Consider the following 10,064-nt stretch of genomic DNA (forward strand, 5'->3'; position numbering starts at 1 on the left):
CCCACCTGTGAATGTCCGGACACCGGGGAATGCTGATAATGTAGTCCTCTTTGACGTGTCGTGCACAAACAATAAAATAAACAGCTGTTTATTCGTAACGAAGAATTGTTTTTTGCTATTTTATTAATGTATACATTTTTCCTTGAACTTATTGCTTGTTGATCTCTGCCTTGACATGCAACAGTATTTGCGATTAGTGATTATATTAGTGACGTTGACCATGTGGGTAGGTTGTGTGGGTAAGCTGCATAAAGCTATCTGGATCTGAACAGCAGCAGTATCATTAGCAGTGACTTTTAGCTCTAATCGTTCAGATCAGACATCTTCGTTTTTTATTTTCAAATACAGAGTGAGAGTTCACTGTCGACAAACACGTGTTCTCGTCTCTGCTTCATCAAGTATTCCAGGATACATTTCATTTCAACCAGCCAAGGTTTTATATGATCTTTGAAATGTAATTATTTTGTTCTTCTACTTAAAACCTGTCTGTTTTTAGCAAGTTTGATTTGATATTCACTTTTATTCTTGTGTAATTAGTGCCATTGACCTGTTAGCATATTCAGTACTTTGTTATTGGTCTTATATTTGTCATGATCCTGGGTCATTTTGACCCAGCGTTTTGTGTTTCCTTTTGGCATCACCTTGTGTTTTGTGTTAATTCTGATTTTGTATTAGTTCTTAGGTTTGGTTTTTGTGTTTAGTGCTTCAGTGTTTATCAGCCCTACCTGTGTCTTCCCTCTGTGCTCTGTTCGTGTCCCTGAGTTTGTGTTGTAAAACAGTCTGTGCGTTTCCTGTTTTACTTTGAAGGTTTGTGTCTCGTTGTGTCTAATTAGGTTCAGCTGTGCCCCCCTCCTGTGTGTCATTCCCTCATTACCTTGTGTGTATTTATGGTGTGTCTCTGCCTGTGTTCCTCGTTGCGTCGTCTGCATTACTCTGTGTAACTCAATGTTAATCAGCGTTAATCAGCGTTTCCCTGCCCTGCTTTCTCCGTGTCATTTCTGTGTGTCTTCCGGTGTCCTTAGGTCCCCAGCTGTAACAATATTATTCATGTTTTAACCTGCTGTTTTATTGTGAAGCACTTTGGTATACCGTTGGTTTTTAAATGAGCTATATAAATAAATTTGTATTGTATTGTATGAATTTATTAAAGTAATCATCTGAATATGAGGAACGTGGCTCACTTTTATTCATCTTTATCATGAAGGCTTCATATTTGTTTCTCTGACTTTTAAATAAAGTACTGCTTTGAATTCATCTCGCCATATTGATCCCCTCCCCCACCTCTCTGTTTCTCAGCATCCATCTAAAAATGGAACAGGGAGTCAGCTGGCAGTAACCTAGCAACAGCAGCATCTCTCACAGGAGAATGATGTAATGCATCCTGTAAGCGGGTGAGAGAGGAGACACGAGGAGAGGATGAGGGGAAAGATTCGGATTTGCTACTCAGGGTCTCCCCTTTAGGATCTGTCAAGGTGGAGCTGCTTCACACTCTGAGTTGTAGCAGCCTCCTGAGAGGTTTACTGACTACTCAGTCCTTTACACCACCACCCACATTAACACATACAGCTTCATTACAGATTCTGACCCACCACACACTCCTTCTGGCTCACAGGTTAACGTAACCAGCATGTGTTTGTTGGAGGAAACAGGAATACCATACTCCTCACAGCAGGAAGCTCAAAACAGGAACTGTTCTGCTGTCAGATGGTAGTGAAGTCATGTTACCTACAGTACAACAGGCACTGTTCAGCACTGAGTGCTTTTAGTTGATAACGGTGCTGCTCCACCTATTTATTTCTGTGGGAACACCACCCTGAAGGTTGAGTTTATTCCAGTTTTTTTATTTTATAGCCTCTATCCACTAATTCTGTCTAAAGCACCCATCCATCCATCCATCCATCTGTCCATCCATTAACATATATGTATCCATCCTTCCACGCATTATCCTTAACTCCTTAGCCTACTTTGGAACATGTGGGGTGGTGCCTATTCCAGTATAGGTGGGATACACCTGGACAGGTCAGTAGTCCATCACAGGTGAAACACAGTGATGTATCCACAGCAAGAATAACTGCTTAATGAGCAACTCTCTGATAGTGGGAGAAAACAGGGGTAAGAATATGATAAGTATGTCTTTGGCTGTATCTCTTTGACTTAGGCATGAACCTTCCCACACACACACACACACACACACACACACACACACACACACACGGTTTACACAGAATCACTTCCAATCTGAACTTTGACCTTGTCTTCTTAGGTGTGTTCACCTTTGTTTTTACACTGTTTACTCATGACTGACAGACGTCCCCTTCAAAATAAAAGCAAATCAAATGAAGTTTTCCCTTACTCTAACCCCAACATGGCAGCCATATTGAAGTAAAATGCTGCCGTTTCAGGTTTCACAGAAAGGCGAGAAGGATGTGAAGAAACTGGATATTTTGAACACTGTCAGTGGGAACAGCAGCAGCTCGGAGACAAACAGAAACACCGAAGAGATGAAGGAAGATGACACTGAAGCTGAATGAGGAGCCTTACCTGATGACCAGCAAGGACTCAGACTCCCTCTTCCTCCTACTCTCCCTCCTTCCCTGATTCGATCCTATTTCCTTCCCTGCTTCCTATTATTTTTTCCTTGTTTCAGTCCTCCTTTCTTTCCCCCTTTTGGTCCTCGACTCCTTCCTTCCCTCCTTCAGTCCTCCCTCTGCAGGAACAAAGATGGAGTGATGAGGCTTCTGTTGTCCTCTCAGATCTCTGCAGCTCAGAGGAAATGACAGATTTTTTTGTCTGCATCGACGTTAATCCAGATCCACCCTTCAATGCCACTTTCCTCCCCCGTCCTTCCTTTCCTTCCTCTTCGCCTTTCTTCATTCATATATCCTTACAGTTGCAATAACCACCACTCAAATGCACACACACACACACACACACACACACACACACACACACACACACACACACACACACAGTCACACTCACACACCCTTCACCCTCACACACACACATCCCTGACGATGGTCGCCACAAGAAACGAGAGGCTGAAACCACAGCAACCTGACAGCATCCTTACTCTGCTGGCTCCTCCCCCTATTGCTGAAGGGTGGGTGGGGGTGGGGGGTAAGGAGGGTGAAGAAGAATGATGAGAGAGAGAGCAGCGTGTTTTTAATGTGTAAATGTGTGTGTTTGTGTGTGTGTGTGAGAGAGAGATAGATGATACCACACAATACTTTATCACAATTGTGTGATGTCACAGCTCCCACATTTACTGACACCTTTCACTGAGAGCAGGAAGTGTCCACAAAATAGTATAAAACACAAAATAAAAGCCCATAACAGGAGATACTAAACAAACAAACAAAAACCAGAAAGGACGTAAAAGTCTGGATCAGATAGGCAGCACTTAAGGCTTGGCTCCATTTTTCAGACTGCTTTGTTCTACATGAACCCCTCCATCATCACCCAAAGGTCCAAAACAAATAAAACTTGTGTCTTTATATATCATGTACCACCTTCTCACTACTAGAACCAGAACCTCTTCATTCAGTGTTCAGTGTCTGCTGAGTCTGTTTTCCTCCACATCTGAAACATGACTTTAAGTGTGCAAACATCATCTCAGAGAGAGTCAGGTGCAAGGAAATCAGGAGCCACTGTGTTTGTCGCTGTCACATTCGTGAAATATTACAACAGGACAGAAAAAAGCACTGAACAAAAGAGACAGAATAGATCCTCTTGCATTTCCTGGCTCCTTATTTCCTTCTTATTCCTCTTTTTCAGGTGGCTTCCTCCTTCTTTCTGTGTGTCACAACAGCATGACATCATCCTGCTTTTGCCCAATTACTTGCCACTGCAATTGTCACATGATTATATAATGTTGGTTTGACATGAATTTATTTCTGAGCAGCTTATTTTTTTCTTTCAGGGCTTATTTTTATTGTTTTATACAAAAATTACAGTGAAAGGGCTTATCAGGCATATTTTTTATTGACAAAAACACTGAATATCCTCGTCCTTCAGAGACTGACTGGTGACTTAACATTATATTAACCCATATCACACGATAGTAGGGTTATGGTTAGATTGGCGATAACTTTTGGGGATGTAAGAGTTAACTGATTAGAATTAATTGTAATTAAACCCCCCTACACACACACACAACAGCTGGGACAGACTTTAGGATGGATGGATGATGGTCTCAGCCTATTCTCACAACACAGTGCATCTTCATCATCATCATCATCATCATCATCGTCTTTATCACTGGAGACCCTCAGCCCTCACACATGCTCTGTGCTGCGCATGCGTCTCGTTCTGCAGCAGTCCCTATGTGCTTGTGTATGTGTGTGTGATTGCGCGTGCGCGTACAGGGCTCCTCACGTAGATCCGACGGATCGGTTTATCCCAGCTGTTGGTGTTTAGCCTTGATTAGCCCAGATCAGTTTAGTCCGGCATCGGTATGTCGTCCAGTCCGCAGGTCCAGACCCAGGAACCAAATCAGGATCAGACCCAGGAACCGAACCAAGATCAGAACCAGGATAATACGAAGGAGGAGGTGAAGGCGGAGGAGAAAGAAGAGAAAAAGGAGGAGAAACAGGAAAAGAAGGACGACAAGAAAGAAGCGAATGAAGCGAAAATGGAGAAGAAGAAGGAGGAGAAGCAGGATTCCTGGAAGGATTTCATCTACAACCCGCGGACCGGGGAGTTTCTGGGCCGAACCGCTGGCAGCTGGGGTAAGAGAGGCGGCCAAAGAACCTGATCTTTTCCCGACAGTTGAAGTCTGTTCTGACCCGGTCTGACCCTACTCGGCTCGGTCGGTCACGGCTGTAATCCCGCTGAGCTAAGGGTGCCTGTCACGATGCGCGCAGCTTCACAGTGGGCCGAGCCGGATCGGGCCGAGCCGGGCTAATATGTGAGCTCGGATGAGTGATTTTCATTAACACAGCTGAAGATGTCAGAATAAAGCAGATTCACCCTCTGCGCCCTCAGGCGCGCCGAGTTCATGTTTAATTATGTAAAATCCTCTGCAACTCTGTGACGGTACTACAACATACTGCAGTATTTATGCTGCTGTACACCACAGCCTGCACACACTGTGTACTAATGCACACATTCAACACTAACATTTAATAACCATCGTGTTCATATTGATTTTAATCGTTGATGAGATTTAATGAGTCTGAGTGAAGCTCAGAGGGAAGACTGCTTATAAGATTTCTACAGTCATGACTGAGGTAAAATCGTTACTTATCATTTATTTACAAAAGACTAAGAGGCAGATTTAGGATCATCATCCTAACCCAGCAAAGATTTTAATAAAAGAGTTTGTCCGTTCCGTCGTGACTACGAAAAACAAAACTGTTTTAAAAGCTTTCAGTCTTAACATGAAAATAGGATCAACACACTGAGGATTTATTAATAAATTTCCAGTTTAAAAAGTTCAGTAATGCTGATGACATCGCAACCGTGACTGAATTAATGTCTCTGGGGTTACAGCCAACAGTATCAAAGACACAACTCATCAGAACTGTTCTCCTCACTTCCACCTTCATGTCCTCATTTTTGGGCTTTCTAGAGTAGCTCAGCATGACTCTGTTCCAAATAATCCTCCTTCATCTGAGCCTGGGCCTTGGTCTTAAGTTCATCTTGTTTGAAGGAAGCCATTTTGGCTCCTTAGTTTTAGGTCCCTGTGGAGCAGGAGTTATCTGACAGGAAGTGAGAAAAACCGGTTGATTTTTAAATGATTTAGGCTACGTCTACACTAGCCCAGATAAATTAGTTTGAAAACGTTCCACGTCCACACTATCGTTTTCATCCATTTTCACAGAGGTGTGCGTCCACATTGAAACGGCCAAAAACGCTTACATTCCAGTTCTGCGCATGCGTGAAAAATAAGAAGATTCAACCTGCCTCATTTCTTTTTTCTTTTTTTTTTCTTTTTATAAACTTTCAGGTGTTCTGGGAATCCATCCTACCTGAAAAAAACATCCTACCCAATGTTTCTGCGCACAACACCGACACCGAATTAGCTTCTTTTTCTCTCACCCATCCGGAATACTTCTTAAGGTTATGGTTATGGGTAGGGTTAGGTTTAGTTGCAAGTCACTGTCAAAATTATAATGCAGGTAGGACGTTTTGTCAGAGTAGGATGGTTTCTCAGAACACTGGCTCTTTGAAACGTTGCAGCAAAACGTCGAGGAAAAGCAGAGGTTTTTTTTAAAGGACTAACAATGAGGTGGAGTTGTTGCTGTGAGTAACACAAAAGTACAAAGTTTAAAAAGCGAGTGAGAATTAAAGAATTTGAAGAAAAGCTCTCTGGAGCATGTGCAGACTGATATTAATCTTTAATAGGGCTGTCAAAATTGAGAACAGACAAAACAACTGCTGTAAATTGCCCTCTGCTATTTTAGTTTAATTGGTCACATGACTGCATCACATAACTAAAATGTGTCATTGTTTTCAAAAAGGCTCCGGGTTTGCTGTCCACACTGCAACGCAAAAATGGGATTTTCAAATGTATCTGCTTTGGAGAGCGTTTTCAAAACGCGGTTTTCCTTGACCAAAAACGCCATCTCAGTGTGGACGGAGAGAAAAAGATGCATTTTCAAACAAAAACGTATTAGTGTGGACATGACCTTAGTCTGTTCAGCATCAGTGCGAAGTGATGCTGGATGTTTAGGCAGAAGTCTGAGCTGATAATGATACAAAGCTGATAAAACACAGCCTGACAGGAAAAAAATGAACACACAGATAACAGACTGAACTTAACAATACATGCTGCTTTAATTACTGTAAACCCTCTCTAATGCATACAAAAGTACTACGTTGTAACTCATTTTTTTGGCTTACACATTCACCAAACAATATCTTGGTTTAATCCTGGAAAAGGGATCCTTTAGAGTTTGTGTCAGGAAAGACATCTGATGAAAAGTATTTGCCAAATCAGGTATTCTCGTGAATACAGGAGCTGGGCGTAGCTTTTATTTAGAAAAGTTTTTTTTTCTTTTTTTCCCATGTACATACTAATTTAACTCTTTACAAACACCAGTATGGTTTCTGTAAACCCCCCCCTCTACCAACCAAATTAAACAAACAAAACACCCCCTCTTCATTCCTTCACCATATCAAATTTAACTGAATAATAAGAATTTTAATTGACCAGTCAGCAGTTCCTGTTTACTGGAAAAGCTCCAGAATATGATCACATTTCAGGTTCCTCAGTAGTCTGTTCTAGGACCATTAAAGTTCTTCGTGTATAAAAAAACATGGCACTCCAATCAGTTACTTGCCAGAGGTTTCTTCCTGTTAAAAGGGAGTTTTTCCTTCCCACTGTCACCAAAGTGCTTGCTCATAGAGGGTCATATGACTGTTGGGTTTTTCTGTATCTATTACTACCTTACAGTATAAGGTGCCTTGAGGTGACTGTTGTGATTAGGCGCTGTATTAATAAAATTTGAGTTAAAATGAAGCCTAGAAGACAGCTAACAGTTATGTCTGTGAAGGTTCTCAGTCATCCAGGTCATCGTAGTCAAAGGAGCTTGCAAAGAAAAGCGTCTGGACTTCTTTAAGTTGCTTGAAGACGTTTCACCTCTCATCCAAGAAGCTTCTTCAGTTCTGAACTGAAGAAGTTCTGAAGAAGTCCAGACGCTTTTCTTTGCAAGCTCCTTTTAGCTAACAGTTATATCCCCCTGCCACACCCCTAATAATCAGGCTATAAGACTTATAGCTGCTACACCTGAAGTCTGATTGCTAGTTTGATGCTTTGTGCTTGTCCAGCTCTTTCAGATTACACAAAGGCATGTTTGTTTTTTGTTTTGGTTTTTTTTAATGAAAAAGCTGTGTTTCTTTATTGCTGCATTGCACCTGTGGCATTAGGTTCTTTCAGTAAAGAGTTTGCATGTTTTCCCTGTGTGTGACTCCCACCAGGGGCAGGGATAGCTCAGTAGGTAGAGTGGTGGCCCCATGATCGGAAGGTCGGGGGTTCGACTCCACTGAACGGCTACCCTGAGGTACCCCTGAGCAAGGTACAGTCCCTACACACTGCTCCCCGGGCGCTGCTCTGGCGGCTGCCCACTGCTTCACTGGGTGAATGGGTTAAATGCAGAGGAACTATTTCCCTATGGGGACTAACACGCACACTTTACACTTTACACCACCCTCTGGAACACAAACTTGGAGTAATCAGGACTCTACAACAACTCCGGGCAGAAAATGTTCCCTCTAAGCCTGAAGGGAAAAAGAGGGAATCCACACATGTAAATTAAGCTCCTAAAACATGCGGTTATCATAATTGAGCTTTTATCAAGTCAGCAAATATGCAGAGGAGAGAAGGTCAGACACCAGTTAGGGAGGATAAGAAAGACAAACAGAACAACATTGTCATCCTTCATGTATCAGGTTTATCAGAGAAACTCAGGAGCATCTTGTCTGTGAAGCTTCTCAGTCATCCAGGTCATTGTAGTCTAAGGAGCTTGGGAAGAAAAGCGTCTGGACTTCTTTAAGTTCCTTGAAGACGTTTCACCTCTCATCCAAGAAGCTTCTTCAGTTCTCTGCGCCAGGAGTGTCTTCCCAGAGTACTTCTAGCCCAGCCACACACTCAGACACAAACTAAACAATGTAGTGTAGCTGTGCAGTGCAGCGAGGAGAGCTCAGACCTCTATACTGGAGACACCAAACAGCCACCTCGACAGGACTCAGCTGTACATCTGCATCTGAAGGTCAAAGGTCACTCTTTGAAGATGCCAAATCTCACATGATGGACAGGGAAGACAGACGGTTTGAACGAGGAGTGAAAGAAGGAGTGAGGAGTGAGCCGGTGTGTACCTGGACGCCCATCCCCGGACACAAAGAACCACCAACGCACCGATGTCTGAGGGAGTCCGCCACTGGCAGGGGAAGTGGTGGTAGGGGGAGATAGGCCTCCATACCTTGGAGGGCCTAAGATGTCCCCAGAGAGGTGGCGCCTGACACCCAACCTGACATATAGACACAGAAATACAGGCACACACATATACAAACATCCATTCCCACCCTCATGCTCTCATATACACTTACTCCACACTCAACCAACGTGGAGACAGACATAAAGAGACGCTGTACACACGATCACACTCCCCAAGCGTACTCTAAGCCCCGGGTCTAGGTACCCTTGCCCCTGGAGGGGGGGAACTGCACCCAGACCCAGGTGGTGTTACCCTTTTCCCTGCGGTGGGGGGAGGCAGACCGCCCCGACTCCGCAGCAGCAGGGAGGCCCCACACTCCAGACCGCAGTCGGATGGCCAACTCCTCCTCCTAGCCCCCCCGCTCCAGCAGGTCGCAGAGAATGGGGGTGAGAGAAGACTCCAAACCTCCCTCCACCCGCTCATTGTAGTGTTGATGCATGTGTGTTCTAAGGTGCATTTAAAACCCAGGAGGGCATGGAGCTACCTGCCAGAGAGCAGCAGGTAAGCGCATGGTCCCTCCTGCTAGCCCTCAATGTCTACGTGTATTTAAAATTGAGAGGTGGGCAACGACGCCAGGGGTGGGGTGTACACCCTGATGGTACTTTGGATTCCGTGTATCGTGCCCACCCCCAAGATCCTATATGTATGTGTAATGAGAGTGTGAGTAATGTGAATGTCTAAGTTGTGGGATAAAATTGAGGCAGAGGCAGCCAGAAGGGGACGGGGGGGGGGTGGCCTCCTCTGCACCCTGGTGACATACCCCTACTCCAAGGTCCTGCATGTGTGGGTAGTTGTGGTGGAGCGGGAAGAGGGAGGCAGCTGGAGATGGGGAGGGAAGGAAGGGAGGGGCAAGTGACCCCTCCCTGGGGCCAGCTCCCCCGCTGACCCCAGTAGGCACCCCCATACTCCGCGACCCACCAGGGAAAGGGGGCCCAGGCCCATCCAGACCGGGGCCCAGCGCAGCAGCGCCCCCCGGCCCCACAGAGCCCAGGACAGTCCACCCAACCCCACCACAGAGAAAACTGCACCCACCCCACCATCCACTCTTCTTCCAGACTACATAAGACAATAAACACCCAGGCTGAGATCTTCCTCCACCTCTCCTGTATCTCCCCCTCCTGTAGA

The 10,064-nt window shown here is 44.6% G+C and overlaps 2 protein-coding genes across 4 annotated transcripts in view; one reads left to right on the top strand and one right to left on the bottom strand.

The window, feature by feature from the left end:
- nyap2a (neuronal tyrosine-phosphorylated phosphoinositide-3-kinase adaptor 2a) overlaps positions 1–3,070 on the bottom strand; it is an 85,403-nt gene extending 82,333 nt beyond the window's left edge. For all 3 annotated transcript variants that reach the window (XM_085244583.1, XM_085244586.1, XM_085244585.1), the window contains exon 1: positions 2,542–3,070. The gene's annotated coding sequence lies outside the window, so the exon portion shown is untranslated. The remainder of the gene's footprint in view (positions 1–2,541) is intronic.
- A 1,220-nt stretch (positions 3,071–4,290) lies between these two features.
- Positions 4,291–10,064, top strand: part of LOC146560487 (sodium/potassium-transporting ATPase subunit beta-3-like) — a 21,007-nt gene continuing 15,233 nt past the window's right edge. Inside the window, exon 1 of the mRNA XM_085244606.1 lies at positions 4,291–4,730. Within this exon, the coding sequence (XP_085100732.1) occupies positions 4,457–4,730 (274 nt within the window). The 5' untranslated portion in view covers positions 4,291–4,456. The remainder of the gene's footprint in view (positions 4,731–10,064) is intronic.

This window comes from Mchenga conophoros, linkage group LG14 (assembly GCF_057382185.1).
Source record: "Mchenga conophoros isolate Kocher_MC1m ecotype Shallow Benthic linkage group LG14, M_conophoros_male_GT1.1, whole genome shotgun sequence".
Classification (NCBI taxonomy): domain Eukaryota; kingdom Metazoa; phylum Chordata; class Actinopteri; order Cichliformes; family Cichlidae; genus Mchenga; species Mchenga conophoros.